We start from the raw sequence: 22,595 nt of genomic DNA, 5'->3' as shown, positions 1-22,595 counted from the left end.
ACCCCATTCCTAAGAGGACTATAAGGGACGTGCATAAGAGCACAAACGTGCCTACCGTTCCTGTACTATTGTTTGCTTGTTTCTTTTTTCTTCTTATATATATATGCTTATACTTCCTTATATTACCTCATATATATGTTTATATACTATATAATCTTTTTATGTGATGCCTATATATATTGTTGTGACAAAAATAAATAAATAAAAATAAATAAAAATAAAATCCCCATTCTGTCCCCACTCCTGGGGGAAGTATATTGCAAAATCTCCATTCCCACCCCACTCTGGGGCCAGCCCAGAGATGGTATTTGCCGGTTCTCTGAACTACTCAAAATTTCCGCTACCGTTTCTCCAGAACCTGTCAGAACCTGCTGGATTTTACCTCTGCTTTGTAGGTATCCTTTATTCTTCGGGTATTACCAAAGAATCTGGAGACCCAGTATTTTTCTAACCAGGGATGTGCAATCTTGAGAACTTTAAGACCTATGGGCTTCAACTCTGAGGAATTCTGAGAGTTGAAGTCCACGGGTTTTAAAGTTGCCAAGGGTGAACATCCCTGTTCTGTAGCAAAATAGTATTTCCAGATTGACAATGTATTTCACTTCCTGCAAGCTTGATGCTTAAGTATTTATTCACAAGTAACTTCTCTATTACTCTGTGTTCTGATTGGCTTCAAATGTACAAAGATATTGAAGAAGTTAGGAAATGAAGAGCAATAATCTACCCCGCCTCACCAGAGTTGGATTTCAGCAGGTTCTGACCAGTTCTGGAGAACCGGTAGCAGAAATTTTGAGTAGTTCGGAGAACCAGTAGTAAAAATTCTGACTGGCCCCACCCCCATCTATTCTCTCCCCACCTGAGTCCCAGCTGATCAGGACGAAATGGGGATTTGCAATAACTTTCCCCTGGAGTGGGGTGGGAATGAGATTTTACAGTATCCTTCCCCTGCCACCACCATGCCACGCCCACCAAGCCATGCCACGCTCACCAAGCCACGCCCACAGAACCGGTAGTAAAAAATCCTCACCCCATGCGCCCAATGCTGTATTAATTGCATGAAGCAAGAAGAGTTAAATTGAACTTATAATGGGATGTCCCTCCAGCAGCAAATATGTGCCAACCCGTATTTTCTTACTTACAGTTTAGGTTTAGCCAGGACAGGTGGTGGCTCTTTGGAGGGTGAAGAGGGCTCCTGAAGTTTAAAAGGCTGTCCGTTGATTTTATTTGGGAAACTGTTTGGTCTGGCTTGATTTTTAGGTCCGCCTCCATCTTCTGATGACGTTTCACTTCCCTTCTCGTCCTCAGGGAGCTTAAAGTGCACACGGAGGCCAATTTTGGAACTTGACCGGGGCTCATTGTGATTTACCAGAACGCTTTCCAATTTAGGTTTTGGAGGGTTATCCACCAATGAAAGTGAAGGGGTAGACGCGGAAGGCTGGTGCTCAGAAGCCACTAAACTGAGCGAACTTATGGTATGAAGAGCAGCATTACTTGTCTGGTCCATAGGCCCTGCAACAGAAGCATTGCTTATTTATTTATTTATTTATTTATTTATTTATTTATTTATTTATTTATTTATTTATTTGTCAAAATTGTATGTTGCCCATCTTGCCAAAGGCGATTCCAGGCAGCTTCCAGACACTGAATAACATGCAGTATAGAACATTAGAAACAATAAATAAAGATCTTTTTTTTTTTTAAATTTGCATTTATATCCCGCCCTTCTCCGAAGACTCAGGGCGGCTTACACTATGTTAGCAATAGTCTTCATCCTATTTGTATATTTATATACAAAGTCAACTTTTTTATTGCCCCCCCAACAATCTGGGTCCTCATTTTACCTACCTTATAAAGGATGGAAGGCTGAGTCAACCATGGGCCTGGTGGGACTAGAACCTGCAGTAATTGCAGGCAGCTGTGTTAATAACAGACTGTCTTTAGCAGTCTGAGCCACAGAGGCCCTTAATCTTAAATTAAAAAATTCAGTTAAGATAAAACTTAATGGAGAAGGAAGGAGCAAAGTGTATACACGGAGGAGATGGGGTGTTATCTGCTCCATTAGCCATTTCCCACATGCCGCAGCCCCATTTGGGACCCAGGCCGGGGTGAAATGCTCCCGGTTCGGACTGGATTGGCCGAACCGGTAGTGATGGCGGCAGGTGGTTTGGAGAAGCGGTAGCAAAAATCCCTGCCCCGCCCCCTGCCCATGCCCACCCAATTGCCCAGCTGCCCAGTTGCCAGCTTGCCCACTTGCTACTTCTTTCCGGCTCGCTTGCTTTTCCTGCCTTGCTTTTCCTGCTGTAATCCCTGCAATCAATTGCATCAGCTAGCAACTGAATCTGCCTGCTTGCAATCAATCTCATTGGTGAGCAACTGAATCTGCCTGCCTGCCTGCCTGCCTTGTGCCTTCAATTTGGTAAGTAACTGGGTATTGTTTTTTGGAGCTTTAAAAAAATAGTTAATTGTTTTTTTAAGGAGTTTTTTTTTTTTTAGACAGCAGTTTAAAGTTAAGGAAATTTTAAATTTAGCTGCTTTTATCTAAAACTATAAATAAAATAAAATAAAAAAATAAAATATTTGTGCAGCTTTCTGAGATTTGGTGTGTTACGGTAGTGTTTCACTCTAACTACACAACACACAAAATCTCACAAAGCGTATGTGGCATTTTGTGTGGAAAAAGTGTGAAAGTTGGTTTTTGAGCTTTTTGTGCCTCTGTGAGGTTTCTGCTTGATGCAGGGGCCATTTTGGCTCAAGTGCAGCTGTTTTTACATTGTGTGTGAGTCAGTTGTGTTGTGTTGGGTGTGTGTGTGTAAACTGTAAAAGTTGGTTTTTGGTACCTCTTATTGTTTTGTGTACTTTGTTTATTATTTTCATTATTGGCCACGCCCAACCGATCACCTGACCACCAAGCCATGCCCACCAGATCACCTGACCACCAAGCCACACCCACCAATTAAACCACACCCACATAACCGGTAGGGAAAATTTTTAGAATTCACCCCTGGACCCAGGCTAGTTGGCAGTCATATCTTCAAGGCCTTTTGACCCACACTAGGAAAGGCTCTTCTTCTGGACTTCCTCAACTGAAATTCCTTGGCTGAAAGGGTCTGCAAGCATGCCCCTTCTGCCAGCACAGTCTAATTCCATTGGGGTGAGCCAGTTTCTCAGTTAGCCTGGACCTACGTCCTGAAGAGCTTTAAAGGTGATTGTTCTGTCCCCCCCTCGCCTCCATCCGAGTGATGGCTTAATTAGCCGGCACTATCAGCTCTGGCAGCAAAATAGTGAGCATCTGCCAAGTGTCTCTGCTATCTCCCTCGACGCTGCTGAGTCACCCAGGAACAAACAGTACTTCAGCTCTTAGTTAAGCAGTTGATTTGCCTGCTACGAAGAGGCATAGCAGCCCTTGCTGCTTTTATATCCTGTGGGGTGTGGCTCCATGACTCAGCACTTCCTAGGCCTGCCCCACCCCTGCTTCTGTTGTTCCCGCCTCTCCTTTCTACAAAACCTAGGGCCCAGCCAGGCCTGATTGCCATCAGTTGGGTCTGGAGGTGTGGCCTGGGGGGGAGGAAAGAGTCAGGGGACGGAAGCCTCGTTATCTCTTCCACCTGTCCTGCCTCTGGCTCCTGAAGCTGAGCCAGGGAAGCCGGTGCTCCCAAGGTAAGTCCTGATGGCCCTTGCCCCTCACTTTCCAAGTCACTTTCTGACAGGAGGCCTGGCTCAGGGGGGCGCAGACACAACAGTGATAACCAACACCTTGAATTGGACTCAGAAGCAGATTGGCAGCCGGTGCAGTTTGCAGAACAGCATGTAACATGGGCTTTTCTGGGGCCCCCAAGAACTGCCTGATTATATTTATCTTATCATGCTGAAATATATCAATAGCAGTAGAAGAAAATAAATATTGTTGGGTGATGAAAATGTACGTTTTGGGCACAGATTAGGAATAAGCATCCACAGAGGAGAAAAAAATAGTCAAGATGACATCTGTGATTTTTTTTTTTACATGTGTCATTGCCCCTAGATCCGTGATGGCGAACCTATGGCATGCGTGCCACAGGTGACACACAGCGCCCTCTCTGTGGGCACCCCAGTTCAGCTCTGCCACACATGAGCGCGCGCCTCCCACTGGCCAGCTGGTCGTCAGGTCCCTGCCGCGCATGTGCGGGGTGCGGAGTGCATGAAGGGGGACTGTGCGCACGTGTGCGGGGGGCAGGGGCATGCAGGGGTCGCATGGGCATGCGCAGGGGGGTGGGGCAAGGCCGGAGGGCTGCATATGCATGTGCGGGGCACGTGCACGGGGCACATGTGTGGGGGTCGTGTACACCTTGCATTTTAGAGGTTCAGGCACACGTGTGACATTCGCGCCTGCTTTGGGCACTCGGTCTGGAAAAGGTTAGCCATCACTAGAGGAAACCCGCATTGATCTTGTCAATTTTTATTTGGCCTTTTTATTTGAATATTTTTTTTAAAAAAATTATCCATTGTATCACTCATACCCATTGATTGAGTGCAACTTTTCCTACATTTAAAGCATTTGTATGCAATGTTCTAAAAGTGTTTTTTTTCCTAAAAGTAACTATGGTTTATTTGCATTTTCCACGCACATTTTTCTCTCTCTCTCTCTCTCCAAATGGCTCTTTCACAAATACATGATTTCTTCTGCAATTTTTTTAATTGGAGAAAACAGTCTAGCAGGTACCTCTAATTGCTGCTTTTGGAGCGGACTGTTTTGACAGATTGTGGTTGGGGAGCATTTTTCCCCTCCACTCATTTTTTTTCTTCTCCAGTGCCATCTGTGACCCAAATATATAAATTAGATCAGAAGATGGATACAAATTGAACAATCAGTGAGAACTGAAATACTCTGACTCCTTAGAAAGTGGCATCGTTGCTGGAAACAATAGATGGAGAGTATCTATAGTTAGTTAATCTCTCTCTGTAACTCCCTAATGCTGTTGAATTTATCTGGGAAAAGGGTGAAACATAAATCTAAGTGAAACCTAAATCAATTATCCTAATTGACAGAAAAATAGGTGGATCCTTATTCTCTCACCAACCAAAAAAGACAAAAGAACCCCGTGGAAATATGGGTAAGGACAAATGTTTTAATCAATCGGTTTAGTGTTGACCTATTTTCTTTTGTTTTGCGCTGCTGCAATTTTGGGGTCAACTATTCTTCTCTATTTGCACAAACCTCTTTCTTCAAAACAGTTTCCACAGTTCTGGAAATGTTTACTGAAATCTGAGTTATGATCAACCTTCTCTGAAACGGGAGGGCACCGCTTCTATATCCCAGAATGTCAGGGATGACTTGATATTGGCAGCACATACTAATGACTTAGTAACTCGATTCACACTAAGCCACAGGATGGTGTGTCTGGTGTTGATTTGGTTTATTTTAGTTCCGGACTTTATGATTTATTTTTAAAAAATGGTTTTATAGCGTAGCACAGCATGTAAATATGGTTTAATAAACAATGACTTAGCGTGAAGCGAGAACTCAAGAGTAAGTTTGTAGTCTTTATTTTTAGACAGAGTCTAAATTGTCAACTTCACCTGGCCTAAAATCTGAACTTTCACTGAGACAAATATTCTTGTCTGTTTCTTTCCTTTATTTTAGCCCACTGAAATCAATTGACTCTTGTTGGACCATAATCAGTAATTTGTAATAAAACTTCCACGAAATAACTTCTAATCAGAATGAACCAAAATGACAAAAATACATAATCAGAAAGTCATATATGGTTGACTAAAATTCTTCTGAAATCTAAAACGTCCTCCCTCCTTCCTTTCCTAGACATTAAAAAACTACATTTAAAATGGTTAAAAAATATAATAAAACAATGAAACAAGCATGTTATTTATATTTCAGAAGCTGCCCAAATCAGCGGTAATCCTGGCTACTGCACAAATTTAAAAAGAAACCCATAATACATTTTTAAAATCATAACAGAGGGAACAGACACATATACCATAAACAAAGGCAAAATAGCTGAGTCCAAGATGAGATGCCTCCCAGCCCAGGACCTGATGGAAAAGCCAAGTCTTCAAGGCCTGTTTAAAAGGTATTGGAGATGGTTAAACACCTGTGGGCATGTTGTTCCAGGGGACCGATGCCAGGAGAAAGAAAACCCGCTTCCTGGGCCCATCAGATAGCATTGCTGAAGAGATGGGTCCTTAAATGTCAGGATGTGTGGAAGCAAATGGTCTCTTGAATAACCAGGATCTGTGCCATAATAGACTAAGGAGGCTTTTAAAACCATTAAAATAAAATAATCCAACAATAAAAAAAACATACCCTGTTTCCACCCAAATAAGACATCCCCTGATAATAAGCCCAATCGGGCTTTTGAGCGCATGGCAATAAGGCCAAGTGCTTATTTCAGGGTTCAAAAAAATATAAGACAGGGTCTTATTTATGGGGAAACACAGTAATAAAACTGAACGTCTCTCTGATTACTGTATTTTTCGGAGTATAAAACACACCGGAGTATAAGACGCATCTTAGATTTTGGGGAGGAAAATAAGAAAAAAGCTGATTGGCAGGTGGATTGGCCTCCTGGAATACCCCCAATCAGCTGTTCCCAGAGGTGAATTTTAGCACCGGGTTCCTTGATTGTAAACTCTGTGCCTTGTTTTTTTTTCTGCCTCTGAAACTTCTGAAACTCCATTTCAGAAAAAACTTTTATTTCTGCCTCTGAAAGCCTCTGAAACAGCTTCAGAAAAAAGCCCCTAAAGCTCTGTTTGGAGGCTTTTTTTCTGAAGCTCTGTTTGGGGGCTTCTTTTCTCATGCTTTTTTTTAGCCTCTGAAACCTATTCAAAATATAAGACGCACCCAGATTTTCACCCTCTTTTTTGGGGGGAAAAAGGTGCGTCTTATACTCCGAAAAATATGGTAAATTGCTTAAATTAAAGCCTTACCTTTAACAATTAGATGAGCTGAGCTGGAGACGGTCCCATATTTATTGCTCGCCGTGCATGTAAAACTTCCTGAATCTTCTGAAAAGACTTCAGCGATGACCAAAGTGCAGATCTCCTCTGAAAACCATTGTAAGAAAGCGCTTTTTCATAAAGTATGAAATAACCCTTCAGTTAACCATATCATAGCATGATCTCTAGATAGTTCATGCCACAATTTCCAGATAATGTATTGAAATGAGAGGAATTACATTCTCTCACCTTTTGCACAGAAGCTCAGAATGGTTACTTAAAGCCAGTGGTGGGATTCAGCCAGTTCGCACCACTTCGGGAGAACCGGTTGTTAACTATCTGAGCACTTTGGCAAACTGTTTGTTGGAAGAAATCATTAGGGCAGAGAACGGGTTGTTAAACTACTTGAATCCCACCACTGCTTAAAGCTCCCTCCTTGTATTCCCTCCCATACCAATCCTATGGGGTAGGTTGAGTTGAGACAGAGTGACCAGAACTTGGATTTTCCCACTTGGACTTAGAATGAGGACATCCAGATTCTGGTGCATCCTCAGCTATGGAAGTATACCGGGTGACTTTGGATCACTTGAAAGTACACTTTCATCAAAACATTGCAGGATTCTCTAAAATGCATAGAACCCAAAACCGGTAATATTATTTAGCAACTGGGACAAAAGGATGCAGTTTAGTGCTGGATTCGAAATCAGGAATTGTGAATTCAAGTCCCGTTTTAGGCCTGAAATCAGCTGGATGACTTTGAGACAGTCACTCCTGCTCAGTGCAGCTCATTTGTGATTGTAGAGCAAACAGAAGGGAGATTTCTATCCTTCACTGGGATACAGTTTTGAGAAAGACTGACAGACTGGCAGAATAGCCAATTTTCCCCCCCTTGAATAACTTCTCTAACTGATTTGAAGGTAAACTAGGATTTGAAGTTTAAAAAAAAACTTATGGGATTAAAGACCTACACAACAAATCTAGCCTCTCTTTCTTAGTATGATAATATGAAAGTTATCGGCTCTGAGGAGCGAATACCTGTTTTTTTATTTATTTAGTAGATAGCCATAGTGGTGATGGGTGTGGGCACCTGATGGGTCACCCAGCTCAGTTCCACCCTGCATGTGTGCGCGCTTCCTGCTGGCCAGCTGATTTTTGGGTCTCTGCCACGCATGCATGGGGGTCGGGGTGCATGTGCGTGGGGTGGGGTGCGGGGGTCGTGTGTACATGTGCAGGAGGCGGGGGCATGGGGAGACCAAAAACGGGCTGTGGGGGGGGTCACTGCACCCCCATGGCCTGTTTTTGATCCCAGGAGGCTGCAGGGAGGCCTGCTAGGCCCAAAACGGGGCTGGGAGGGTCATGCGCACATGTGCCCGGGGTGGGTGGGTGGAGCACAGGGAGGGGTCACGCATGCATTGCCTTATGGGTGCAGGCACATGTGTGCACTTTCGGCACGCAATGACAAAAAGGTTTGCCATCATTGGTATATAGCATCTGCAGATGTCATGCAATCACTGATATACAAATATGTTTAAATAAAGCGATATCTGGGTGACTCTTAAGTATGAACAAAGATTAAGTATTTTCCTTGTTATCATCAAGTAGTGACCACAAGTAGAAATATTTAAAATGATTGTCGGAGTCATTTCCCCAATTGATTATGATTCTGGATATCACCATATCAACAGGGGATATTTTTCATTAACAGCTTTTCTCCAGTTCATAGAGAAGCTGTGAGAAACAAAGTTAAAAAAAATATTCTCCTACCTATGTTCTTCTCCTGTTTATTGGGAGATACTGGCTCCAAACTGAATGTAGTTTAATTGCTGGAATTTTTGTAACCCCCATCCCTTTGGTAGATTTGACTAACTTGGTGAGAATTTTGTAGAAAAAAGAACCACTCTAAGTTTTACACAGTTTTAATTGGACCATGGTGGCCATCATCTGGACTTTTCTGACCACACCCTATAGCAGAGGTCTCCAAAGCTGGCTGGGGAATTCTGGGAGTTGAAGTCCTCCAGGCTTAAAGTTGCCAAGGTTGGAAACCCCTGCCCTATAGACTCCACCACCACCACCACTCAGTGTTTTGAGTTCCACAGGAACCAAATCTGCTCAGCTGCTCAGGGAAAGGACAACCCATGCACTTTAGAAGAAAAGAAAAACTGTAACCAGGGGTGGGCTTCAAAAATTTTAGCAAGAGGTTCCCTGCCCGGTTGCTGGGTGGGCATTTTTGCCCTCCCCGGGCTCCGGAGGCTTTTCTCGGGGAGGGCAAGAACAGCCTCCCCAGGCTCCGGAGGCCCTCTGGAGGCCGGAAATGGGCCTTCCCGAACTTCCGGTAGGCCTGTTTTTTGCCCTCCCTGAGCCTCCGCGCGTGCCCTGCAATTACGTGCATCCAAAACGGGCCGCGTGGGGACTCCTGGGAGGGGAGGGGTAGGCGGGGCCAGCCAGGAGTGGGATTTGGGGGGTTCTCTGAACTGCACAGAATCTTAGCTTGTGGTTCTCCTGAACCCCTGCGAACCCCCGGCAGCCCACTCCTGACTGTAACCCTAAAGATGAGTCCCCTCAATGTTTTGGCCATTAGCTTGTGAGGAGCTGGCTGTTCATGCCAGGCCACAAAAAGCTCTTTCACGAAAGGTACAGACCGATATGCTTGTGTTCCTCCAAAGCCATTTATAGGACACACTTAGTGTGCCTTAATCCCGGCATCGCTACTCCAAAGTCCCTGGATGAGGTCCTTGTGCCCTTTCATCTAGCACTGACTCAGATCCACTGTTTTGGTCCTGAAGTCACTGAAAAAATAGTCACAGTCAGGGTTCCCCTTTGGAGGGAGAATGCTTGACGTGGCCTTCTCCAGTTTCGGAGCTGGGATGCCTGAAGCGATTCTCTCATATTTCATGAGTGAGAGCAATATGGAGCACTGAGGGTTAAGGGAGAGAAGAAAAAAAACAACTGGCACATTTTGAGGTGTGACAATACACTTCCACTGGCAAGTTGGATAAATATAGTACAACCCAACATCATCTGGTGTACATTTGACTTCCAAGAAAGTAAGGGACATAATAAGGTCTGTTTCATTCACATCAAGGCTGGAAAAGAGCAGAAGTCCCTGTTTTGAAATAAGGACCATCTAATAAAGATGGAGAATAGAAGCATAATTCCACTCCTTGAATATCTTCAGGGTCAGTGTTAGTCATCTTTCCAAGCTATCAGTGCTAATGATATTCGGACCTCACAGAGAATAGGCTCCTTTTAATTAAGTGGGCCTCGTGAGCAAATGAAAGCATAATGCTATATTCTTGACTTAGAATTTTATTTAGAGTGACCTGGGAATAAGTCCTATTAAAATGAGTGGGACTTTTTCAGAGTAGGTATGTAGATGATTGTGTTGTTATTTGTGGCACTTCTTGCTTTTTTCACTCTCTCTCTCTGTGTGTGTGTGTGTGTGTGTGTGTGTGTGTGTGTGTGTGTGTGTGAGAACATATTCAACAAACCACCTGAGGGCAGGAACAGAATGAATCCTGGAATGAATGGAAACTTATCAAAAGAAGATCAAACCCAGAACTAAGGAGAAGTTTTCTGACAGTGAGAACAATTAACCAGCGGAATAACTTGCAGCCTGAAGTTGTGAAGTTGTGAAATTGTGACGTTGTGAAGAGTGAGTGAGGTTTTTAAGAAGTGATTGGAAAACCATTTTTCTGGAATGATATAGGACTGTGATGGCGAACCTATGGCATGTGTCCCACAGGTGGCACGCAGAGCCTTCTCTGCGGGCACGCAAGTCGATGCCCAGGTTAGCTCCACCACGCATGCCTGCTTGCCTCCCGCTGGCCAGCTGATTCTCGGGTCTCTGTCTGGAGACATACGCACATGCGCAGGGGCTGTGTTCTGTCCCGCTCGCCTCAGTCCGAGCGATGACTTAATTAGCTGGCACTATCAGCTCTGGCAGTAAACTAACGAGCATGTGTCAAGTGTCTCTGTTATCTCCCTTGATGCCGATGAGTCAACAAACAGTACTTCAGCTCTAGTCAAGCAGTTGATTTGCCTGCTACAAAGAGGTATAGCAGCCCTTGCTGCTTTTATATCCTGTGGAGTGTGGCTCCATGACTCAGCACTTCCTAGGCCTGCCCCACCCCTGCTTCTGTTGTTCCCGCCTCTCCTGCCTACAAAATCTAGGGTCCAGACAGGCCTGATTGCCATCAGCTGGGTCTGGAGGCGTGGCCTGAGAGGGGGAAGAGTCAGGGGATGGAGGCCTCGTTATTTCCTCCACCTGGCCTGCCTCTGGCTCCTGGAGCTGAGCCAGGGAAGCTGGTGCTTCCAAGGTAAGTCCTGATGGCCCTTCCCCCTCACTTTCCAAGTCACTTTCTGGCAGGGGGCCCGGCTCGGGGGGCGCAGACACAACAGGCTGGGGGTAGGGTCGCATGCACATGTGCAGGGTGTGTGTGTATAGCACCCTACCGCACCCTGTTTTTGGTTCCAGAAGGCTTCAGGGAGGCCTGCTAGCACAAAAACAGGACATGGGGGGGATGCCACCCATTTTTGGTTCCAGGAGGCTTCAGGGAGGTCTGTTAGCACCAAAACAGGGGTCATGCGCACATGTGAGGGGGGTGGGGGGAGCAGGGAGGGTCACGTGCACATGCATGGGGGGTGGGGCCTGCGTGAGGCATTGCATTGTGGGTGTCAGCATGCATGCACGTGCTTTTGCACACGCACACTTTTGGCACCCGAGGGAAAAAGGGTTCGCCATCACTCCTGCTCGGGCAGGAGGCTTATTTATTTATCACCCATCCTAACCCATTTATTGGCACCCATCTCACCACAGGGTAAGTCTAAGCAGAATAGACTCAGCGTAACTGTGGATTGGACTAGAAGACCTCCAAGTTCGCTTCCAGCTGCCTTCCAACCTTGTTATTCTGTATTTGGTATTCAGATGAAGTTGAATGAAATGTTTCGCAATTCATAACACTTACTTGTGGTAATCAAGAATTTTAAGTCAGAGAAAAGAGAAGTGGCCTTGTCTCCTATATCTAATGGCAAACCTAAGTAGCAGGCTTCTTCCAGATTTCAATATACTAATAAATAATTTAGCCTTATGTTAAGGAAGTTGCTCATGTCCATGGATATCTGCAGGTAGCGTCCAAGCGGTCAAGGTGACCACTGCAATTGTGTGGCTGAAGTCCTGTCCCTTTTTATATGTTTGGGACAGAATCAAAACAGCTTTTCTAATATAGCCTCCTTGAACAATATTATCTCTTGGCTTTATGTGTTATGGGACATATTGATGAGAATAGCTCAGCGCGTGTGAAGCAGGAACTACAATAATACATTTTTTAAAAAACAAAACATCGCTTGCTTGTTTTTAATCAGAGCAACACTTCTGTAAGAGTGAAGTAATTTAGTAAGCAGGTGAAACTGGGATAAATATACTTACCCGGTTCAGCCATGGAGCGAGGTTCTAATAAAAAAGAAGAAAACATTACTCAATTCTGTATTTATTTTAACACAGATCGTGTTCTTTCAAAGTTTTGCATGAAAAGCTATTTCTTTTTGGTGGTAATTTGTATCACTGAAGCGTCTTTAAATCCAGATAGATGGATCTTTAAACTGCTGGAGGAATACGGTTACTTTTGGTCCTGTTCCTAATCTCTCGCTCATCTTGAAGAGGAGAAGGAGGTCCAGCCAGAGGTGGTGTTTGCTGGTTCTCCGAACTACTCAAAATTTCTGCTACCGGTTCTTCAAAACCTGTCAGAACCTGCTGAATTTCACCCCTGATTTGTAGTAGTTTAAGATTATGCCTTGTTGTATACTGTAGTATATCCTACACAAAAAGGCACTATATTCTATAATACACTGCTGTTAATTGCTGATCGTTAACTATGAACTCCTGTTTCACTATCTTTACTATGATATGGCAGAATATACATACGTTAGTTATAGCCACAATATTTTAATTTCATTTCTTTTCTCTATTGGTGAAACCCAAACCTGAACTTGCTTCAAGATTTAGGGGCAGAGTTTAAATGTTTTACCCTAGATGGGCAAAAGGGTAGCAATCCAGAAAATTACCAATTCACCAAAAAGTTATTTGCTGTTCTGTACAGAATATTGTCCATGGAAGTCTATGCTGGACTGTGTATAGCTTTGGAAAAGTGAACCAAGTTTCAAAACTAAATTCTCTCAGTTGTTATCAGTTTTTGTGTACAATGCAAGTGGTTGTATTGTTCATATGGTACAACCAGATATGAAGGTTTGAGGCTGCTTCAAAAAATTCTTCTCCCTGCTTTATCACTTTGATCTGTAACATGGAAACAATATTAGGGCCGGTTTAGCTCACGCTGATAAAGCCTGTTATTAAGAACACAGTAGCCTACAATTACTGCAGGTTCGAGCCCGGCCCAAGGTTGACTCAGCCTTCCATCCTTTATAAGGTAGGTAAAATGAGGAACCAGATTGTTGGGGGGGCAATAAGTTGACTTTGTAAAAAAAAATATACAAATAGAATGAGACTATTGCCTTATACACTGTAAGCCGCCCTGAGTCTTCGGAGAAGGGTGGGGTATAAATGTAAACAAAACAAAAAATTAACATGAGTGCGTCTGATGTGCTTTGAGAACAGTAACAGTCCCAATTATTACAACTATTTCTATATTTATTCACTCAAGCAGGACTGGCATAAATAGTTGATTTTAAATTGGGGTTTTAGTGATTTTAAATTTTTAAATTTTTTAAATTATCGGCCGTTTATTAATAGTTTCTTTTAATTTCTTTTAATTGTATATACTCTGTATTTTATTTCGGCTGTACACCGCCCTGAGTCCTTCGGGAGAAGGGCGGTATAAAAATCTAATAAAATAAATAAATAAATAAATAAATATAGTGCACGAGATAATGGTACTTTAAAAATGCTTCTTTTCACAGAATTTGTTTGCAAACATTTGCTTGTCAGTCACATGCAGCAAAAAAACCAACAACCCCTCTTTAATGCTACAATACAGGTAGTCCTTGACTTACAACCGTTCATTTAGCGACCATTCAAAGTTACAACGAAAAAAGCGACGTATGACCATTTTTTCACAGTTCCAGCATCCCTATGATCCTGTGATTAAAATTCAGATGCTTGGCAACTGGTTTATATTGGTGACCGTTGCTGTGTCCCAAGGTCGTGCGGTCACCTTTTGTGACCATCTGATAAGCAAAGTCAATGGGGAAGCCAGATTTACTTAACAACCATATTATTTGTTTAAAAACTGAAATGATTCACTTAACAACGGAGGCCAGAAAGGTTGTAAAATGGGGCAAGATTCACTTAACGAATGTCTCACTTAACAACAGAAATCTTGGGCTCAATTGTGAGGACTTGAGGACTACCTGTAGGACTACTTGTAGTCCAGAGGTGAAATACTCCTGGTTCGGACCAGATCGCCCCATCCGGTAGCGATGGCAGTGGGTGGTTCGGAGAACTGGTAGCAAAAATTCCTGCCCCCCCGTCCATGCCCAGCTGAGCCCCGTGATCATCAGAGCTTTTTTTTTTTACTTTTAAAAGCATTTTTTCTTCGGCCGAAAAAATGCTTTTAAAAGTCAAAAAACAAAACCTCTGATGATCGCGCGGCTCAGCTGGGATTGTCAGAACCCTTTAAAAGCATTTTCTTTTTATAACCTCTTCGACCGAAGAAGTTGTTAAAAAGAATGCTTTTAAAGTGTTCTGACGATCAGGCAACGCAGCTGGGATCGTCAGAACCCTTTAAAAGCGTCAGAACCCTTTAGAAAAAATGCTTTTAAAAGGCTCCTCTGGCGATCCCACCTGAGCTGCCTGAGGCTTTTAAAAGCATTTTTTTAACAACCTCTTGGGCAGAAGAGCTTGTAGAAAAAATGCTTTTAAAAGTTAAAAAAAAAAGTTGGCCACGCCCACCCAGTCACATTACACCCCCCACCACCAAGTCACGCCCACAGAACTGGTAGTAACAAATTTTACATATCACCCCTGCTGTAGTCCATAAAAACTAAAAAGCGTACTTTTCTGTAATATTCTAAAGTCTGGAGAATCTTCTATCAATGTGCCTTCTCTGTACCACTCCACTTTTGGAGAAGGCGCTCCTTTCACCCGACATTCAAACACGACCAGCTGACCCTCAGAGGCGGATATATTTTGTAGCATCTAAAACAAAAACAGACATTATCATATCTTAAGATTTTCTAAGATTATTACACAGGTGTGAACAAAAGAAAGTCGGCTTTGAGTGAACTTGCTTCTGGTCACTGAACGGATACATCTGTGCAGTTTTCTTGTCATGCTTTGCCATTGGTTTTGGCAGGAATAGGGACCCACTGCTCACTTTCCTACTTTAATTTACAGCCCAAGATTTCAAACGTGGTCCCACCCAAGTACTGACCAAAGGAATCCCTGCTTATCTTTCTACATTAACCCAGGTTGGCAGTGTGCTATTTACCTGTTAAAGCTGTCAATGGAAAGTAGCAGGACAGAAGTTTTAAACTACAATATATGCTAGAACAGGGGTCCCCAAACTTTTGGACCTCAGGGACCACCAAGTTCATAATTTTAAATCCCGTGAACCACTAATACGAATCCAACACGCTGCTTGCTGAAGCGCCTGGACTCCCAGTGATGGGATGGGGTCCTTCAGCCACTCTCCCTCCTTTCTCTCTCTCTCTCCCCCTCTCTCTTTCTCTCTCTCCCTCTCTCTCCCTCCCTCCCTCTCTCTCCCTCTCTCTCTCTCCCCCCTCGCTTTCTGCCTCATCTCTCTTCCCCCTCTTTCTCATCTCTCTCCCTTTCTCTCCCTCTCTCCCCCACTCTCTCATTCTCTCTCTCTCGTTCGTTCTCTCTCTCATTCTCTCTCTCTCTCTGTCTCTCCCTCCTTCCCTCCCTCCCCCCTCTCTCTCATTCTCTCTCTTTCATTCTCTTTCTGATTCTCTCTCTCTCTGATTCTCTTTCTCTCTCTCATCCCATGGGCTAGCCAGTGTCTTGGAGCTGAGAGGAAGTCAAGCATCTCTCAGAGAGACCGAGGTGCATGGCGCGCCAATCAGGGCTGGAAGAAACGGCTGCAAGATCCAGCAAGAGACGAAGCTTCGCTCCCGCTCTGAAATATGGAGTGAATCTCCATCCCCCACCCTTCCCTTGCCAGGCGAGGAGTGACTGGGAAGAGAGGGCGAGGGGCAGAGACAGCCACTGGTGGGTTCAGCCGACAGGAAGCTACAGTAGGGGGAAGAAACAGCCTGGGGTTCCCTCACCCATTGCTTCGGCCTGCCTGCACTGCCACCCCCACTTGCAACATTTCCTCATTCCGGCCAGCTAGGGCTGCGCTGCAAAGTTGCAAGTTGCACGAACCTCCCTCAACGGCGGAGATTAACATCCCCAACATGAGCTGCCTGGCCAGTCCCATATTCCAGAGCTCTAGTCACAGGACTGGCCGTTGCTAATTCCGGAGCAGCTTCTCCACCTGGGTGTGCCGCGGACCACCAAAATTTTCTCGTGGACCACCAGCGGTTCATGGACCATTGGTTGGTGATCACTGTGCTAGAACATCTTTCCCCAATCTGGTGCTTTCTAAATGAACTGGAATCTACTATTTTATATTTGCAGACATTGCTATTAAAAGATTGGAGATGGTCATCCTTAATTTGCACAGCAGAAGTATCTAATATTTTCAGATAAGTGCGCTTGAGATGTACTGAGGTAAAAGAAGCAATTTTAGGACACTCATGCTGATGATGCTGAGCTTTTGAAAGGCGTTTTAGGATTGGACAATGATTGCCTGAGGATTGGAACATCACATCTACAGTAATTGTTTCCCATTATGAGAAGAGCTCATTCAAGCAAATTACCTTGGTGAACACAGGAGCAGCTATTAGGGGTCTTCCATCCAGTCCTTGTAAATAATTAGTAGGGCTCTGATTCTAGTAGTGAAACAAAGGAGCAAATGTTAAGGCATATAATATAGGCATGGCATTTTTGCTTCTACAAAAGCTGGTGAATGGAGAGAACTGTATGAAAAAAAGTATTTTCAAAACTGTATAGACTTTGCAGGAGAACATATGAAAGTATGAGATTAAAGTCCAGCAGATATGGACCCTAACCCATTATAGTGTGCAAACATGTTAGAAGGAAACATATATTTGTTCGTTTGTTTGTTTCCTGCTTTTAGTATTTTTACAAATAACTCAAGGCAATTAACAGACTCAACACACATTCCTCTTCCTATTTTCCACACAACAACAACAACCCTACAAGGCAATGGTGGGTTTCAATTTTTTTTTACTACCGGTTCTGTGGGTGTGGCTTGGTGGGTGTGGCAGGGGAAGGATACTATAAAATCCCCATTTCCTCCCGATCAGCTGGGACTCGGGAGGCAGAGAATAGATGGGGGCTGGGCCAGTCAAAATTTTTACTACCAGTTCTCCGAACTACTCAAAATTTCTACTACCGGTTCTCCAGAACTGGTCAGAACCTGCTGAAACCCACCTCTGTTATGAGGTAGGTTGAGCTAAGAGAGAGTGACTAGCCTAAAGTCACCCAGCTGGCTTTCATGGCTAAGGAGGGACTTGAACTCATACCCTCCTGTTTCTAATCTGGTGCCTTAACCACTAGACCAAACTGGCTCTCCTTAGATAAACATTGACAAAATCTGACTCAAACCCTTGGCCACACATTGCCCCACAATTTAACATGGAACCTTTAAAAAAGCTGAAGTGTGAACCATTTATTATTCACAAACATATTTGTTTTAATATTGTTATTTCCATCCCATTTTTTCATTATTAAAGCAATTCCAATCGAGAACACTGTTCCCTAAAATACCATATTTTTTGGAGCATAAGATGCACCTTAGTTTTTGGGGAGGAAAATAAGAAAAAAATTGATTGGCAGGTGGATTGGCCTCCCGGAATACCCCCAGTCAGCTATTCCCAGAGGTGAATTTTAGCAACAGGTTCCATGGTTGTGAACTCTGTGCCTTCCTCTTTTTTTTTGGCTTTTTTTTTTCTGCCTCTGAAACTCTGTTTCAGAAAAAACTTTTTTCTGCCTCTGAAAGGCTCCAAAACAGAACTTCAGAAAAAAAGCCTCTGAAGCTCTGTTTGGGGGCTTTTTTTCTGAAGCTCTGTTTGGGGGCTTCTTTTCTGAAGCTTCTTTCAGCCTCTGAAACCTCCCTTTGAGAAGCTGGGTGGGGCTACATTCAGAGTATAAGACGCACCCAGATTTTCACCCTCTTTTTGGGAGGACAAAGATACGTCTTATACTCGGTAGTATAAATACGGTAGTTTTAAAATACTGTTACTGTTATTATTATTTTTTAAAAGAAGTTTTAAAATGCAAACCATTTCAAGAATTGTAAAATGTAAACCATTTCAAGAATTGGTGCATAAGAGCACCAATGTGAATACCATTCCTGTCCTAATGTTCCCTTTGATTGTATCCAATTTCATATAGTTATTATTACATACTTATGCTTATATATATGCTTATATATCATATAGTTATTTCATGCTTATGCTTGTATATACTGTTGTGACAAATAAATAAATAAATAAAAATTCTAAAATATGGACAGGGAAGGGACAGAACCAAATTGTCAAAGCAGCATCAATACATGAAAAGACTCCTTCTCATCCTTGCACGGTGCTCAGTCTTCACGACTCAGGTTATTTACAATATACTAAAATAAGTGAGGGCATTCACAGAATAAAGAAACATTAAAACACAAAGCAATAACAGAACTCATAGCAGCTTTTAATTTTTTTTAAAAAAACATGTTCATTCTCCAAAGATCCTTTAGAACAGGTGTCAACTCGCCTCAGATCAGTACTTAAGAAAATAAAGACCCAACTCCATCATTGTGAAGAAATTGGTAATTTTTACTAAGCAAGTCTGATAACGATTCAAGCTAAGCCAGAACCGGAAGTAAATCAAAACCACAGAGTAATATCCTCTCCTGAACCCTCCCCCTACTAGAGGTCATACAGTAATTATCCAATGTCGTCTTCCTCCTTGGCCACGTGTAGTTTCACTTCCGATATTTTCCCTCTGTCAATCTTCAGGATGGAATGTGAGCCCAGCAGCTGCCGTTACATTCACGCGCCAAAACAGTTCAAACGTCTGTTCAAAAGGCTAACTCCCTCCCCCACACATGCAATGTCAGCCAAATGCTGGGAACAGTAAAAACCTCCCCCCTCCTCCATTAATCATGTAAGACACTCAGTAGAGCAAACTTTTAACAAGGTAATAAAACAGTAAAACAGTCTAGTAGGAGAAATACACTTAATTAAAGCGGAGGCTGACAACAGGGGTGTCAAACTCGATTTCACTGAGGGATGCATCAGGGTTGTGTTTGACCCTGGTGGGTGGGCGGGGTTGGTGGGTGGGCGTGGCCGGGGTGGGCATGGCCAGCTTGACATCATACGTGTCGGGGGCATCTGTGGTGGCCCAGACGTGGCTCAGGTGATCCACTGTCTCCAGAGGAGGAATTTCTGGATGCTTCTTTGCCTTGCGATCAAATGCCACTTTCGCTAGTAGTTTGTTTTGCTAGCCCTCGGCCAGCAAAATGGAGCTCAGGAGGGGACCGCATGACTCCCCACCCCCGGGCTCCATTTTTTGACCATGACGGCTTCCTGCAATCCTCTGCCAGCGAAAACAGAGCGCATGGCCCCCTGAGCTCCGTTTTTTCTGGCAGAGGCACTGTGGGCCGGTTCTTTGCTGTTTCTTGGGTGGCCCCGCGGGCCAAATCTAAACACCCCGCGGGCCGAATCCAGCCAGAGGATCTTGAGTTTGACACCCCTACTTTAGAAAATCTTAGCCGTTAAAAGCTCCCAGAAGGATGTCAGTGAAATGTGCTACACCAAATAGCAAAGACTCAGTTGGAGAAGAGATAGAATGCTACTTCGCAACTGGAATAGTTAAGGGTGACATAAAGCTGCATCAGCTGTGAGTTCCTAGTCTTTTAGTAAGATAAAAATGCAAAGGGTCTGGAATTGCTCCTCTAACCCTTCTGAATAAAGTAGAATTGTATTTGTAATAACCAGCTTTCTTTTCATAATAAATTATATTCTTATTCCCCCAACTCATAAATCATTTATTTTGGTCTGGTTACTTTATTTTGATTTACGTTCTCCCGTTTTTCATACCAGGATGAAAATAAAATTGCGTTACCGCTTCAGCTGTAAACCAAAGATTAAGGATAAAAGGCAAATTAAATCCTAGTCTATAGAACAGCTGCTTCTGTAACATGGTGTCTTTTATGCAAGTTAGCCGACAATTGGTTTCCTCCATGGGATACTCTCCAAGTACCAGTGACTGCCCATCCCAGAATTCTTGGTCAAAACCATTAATGGAATGTGCTGGTTTGGAATTCTGAATCTTGCAATCCATTCTCAAATGACTGAATGTCATTCAGAAAATAGCACCTTGGGGCAGACTGGATGACAGCACCACAGCTATACAAAACTAGCAGCGATTTGTCCCCTCGAAGGAAGCATCGTATTTATTTTTCTTACCTGATACACAGGAACTGAGACAGGATGTTTCATCAAAGGTTGTGGTTGAATAGCTTCTTGATGGCTTGCAGAAGAATTAGCAAGAAGAGGAGCGGGAGGAAGGGGAGCAGGAGGAGGTGCAGTGGATGAGGTCTTAATCTGGTTTTGGTACCTGGGAAAAAGTCGGAAAAGGCTAATTGACAAAAAAGAAAGAAAACAGCATGAGTTTGTGAAGGCTGAAACTACCTTTATCCACTGATTTTGAGGGACCTTTTTTTTAAATTTGCATTTATATCCCGCCCTTCTCCGAAGACTCAGGGCGGCTTACACTATGTTAGCAATAGTCTTCATCCTATTTGTATATTTATATACAAAGTCAACTTATTGCCCCCAACAATCTGGGTCCTCATTTTACCTACCTATAAAGGATGGAAGACTGAGTCAACCTTGGGCCTGGTGGGACTAGAACCTGCAGTAATTGCAAGCAGCTGCTGTTAATAACAGACTGCATTAGCAGTCTGAGCCACAGAGGCCCCACCTTGATGGATTGGGAAGTTCTGTCATATAAACCCGAAAGCTTCTCAAAGCATCCTTGCCCCCAAAGTATGTCTCCTCCCTTTTGTCTTTACTAAATATTCCAAGGAAGTTCTGTGGTTTAATTCTTTGCTCTGTGTGGGAAACAGGAATAGCGAACAATTTTTTCCTCTAGCTGAGAGGTGAAAAGTGGGATATTCCATCTGTTCCTGACGGAGTTAAAAGTAAAGATGCCCTTGAACTGGATTCAGCTCCAGGTGATGACATTCAGGTCTCCTCAGAAGCATTATGGCAATGGTTTGCTGTTGCTTTTTCCTAGGATTTTTTCCTCAACTTCCCAGTCCGGCTAGAGATCTTAAGGAACTCCCCTCAATGTAAATCTAAACAATTTTAGAAAGACCAAATATTTTGAGTGTTGTTTCAAATGCTGAGAAATTACTAGCAGATTTCCTCAAGTGCTCGGCCTCCTAGTAGTCCATAAACTAATAAAAGTCCTCCATATTTTCCATTATTGTTAATCTGCATGAGTGGTTCTTTGCAATGATCAGAATATATGTGAGTGTAGAGATGGCTAAAGGGATGCGGTGACTCAGTGGTTAAGATGCTGAGCTTGTCGATCGAAAGGTCGGCAGTTCAGTGGTTTGAATCCATAGTGCCGCGTAACAGGGTGAGCTCCCGTGACTTATCCCAGCTTCTGCCAACCTAGCAATTCGAAAGCACGTAAAAAATGCAAGTAGAAAAATAGGGACCACCTTTGGTGGGAAGGTAACAGCGTTCCGTGCGCATTTGGCATTTAGTCATGCCGGCCACATGACCACAGAGACGTCTTTGGACAGCGCTGGCTCTTTGGCTTTGAAACAGAGATGAGCACCGCCCCCTAGAGTCGGGTACAAATAGTACATACATGCTAGGGGAACCTTTACCTTTACTTTTAGAGATGGCTATGTTCAGGCATTGAGAATTAAAAAGGAGACCCATTAAAAGAGGGAGCTCATATCTGGGGATTGGGATGAGATTGGGCCTTCACTGGCTAAGTCATTCTTACAGTCTGGAAATAGGAATGGGGAAATATCACATAGCAATGACTAAACAGACAGCTGCACAGATCAGATTTTCTCATTGGCAAGACCTGTCACATTTTTGGCAAACATAATACTCATTTTCGTTATATGAAGAATATATGAAGTTTATCTAGTGACAGGTGGATCTTTAGCAGCAAGAAAGGGAAACTCTAGTTAATTGAGACCTAATCCTTTCTAATCCTGTCCTTTTGAGAACAAACGTTTGAAAACAAAAGTTCTCAAAAGTAGTCTATTAACATTCGCTTTAGGGGAAAGCAAGAGACCTCAATTACTTCTTGTGACTTCAGTGAAGTTTGAGAAAGACACATTTCTACTTGGCCAGCCTTTTGAAGGCTAGTATCTTATGGATTTGCTGGAATGGAAAAAAAAACACTTTTTCAAATGTTGAAGAGAAGGGCCAGGAAAACTCCTCTCCATAAACCTGAAAATAATAATATAATGATTGCTTGTAATTTTCAAGCTAGGGCAATTGGAGAAGGCATAAGTAGTGTATATACAAGGCAAATATCAATTACATACCAATCTGAACTGAATTTCCTGTGAAATTATAGTTTGCAGGTTGTATAAATAACAAAA

The 22,595-nt window shown here is 43.3% G+C and overlaps 1 protein-coding gene across 8 annotated transcripts in view; it reads right to left on the bottom strand.

Annotated features, from left to right (window-relative positions):
• Positions 1–22,595, bottom strand: part of MYPN (myopalladin) — a 134,506-nt gene that overhangs the window by 54,053 nt on the left and 57,858 nt on the right. For 7 of the 8 annotated variants that reach the window (XM_058189467.1, XM_058189473.1, XM_058189469.1 and 4 more), the window contains 6 exons: positions 20,425–20,596; positions 16,765–16,836; positions 14,938–15,079; positions 12,356–12,379; positions 6,922–7,038; positions 1,140–1,509 (listed from right to left, as the gene is read on the bottom strand). In XM_058189467.1, coding sequence (XP_058045450.1) covers positions 1,140–1,509; positions 6,922–7,038; positions 12,356–12,379; positions 14,938–15,079; positions 16,765–16,836; positions 20,425–20,596 — 897 coding nt within the window. The remainder of the gene's footprint in view (positions 1–1,139; positions 1,510–6,921; positions 7,039–12,355; positions 12,380–14,937; positions 15,080–16,764; positions 16,837–20,424; positions 20,597–22,595) is intronic. The other variant, XM_058189470.1, reaches the window with a different exon arrangement.

The sequence above is a fragment of the Ahaetulla prasina genome, chromosome 6 (assembly GCF_028640845.1).
Source record: "Ahaetulla prasina isolate Xishuangbanna chromosome 6, ASM2864084v1, whole genome shotgun sequence".
Classification (NCBI taxonomy): Eukaryota; Metazoa; Chordata; class Lepidosauria; order Squamata; family Colubridae; genus Ahaetulla; species Ahaetulla prasina.
The sequence above is the reverse complement of the archived record's forward strand: the minus strand, read 5'-3'. Positions and strand labels throughout refer to the sequence as shown.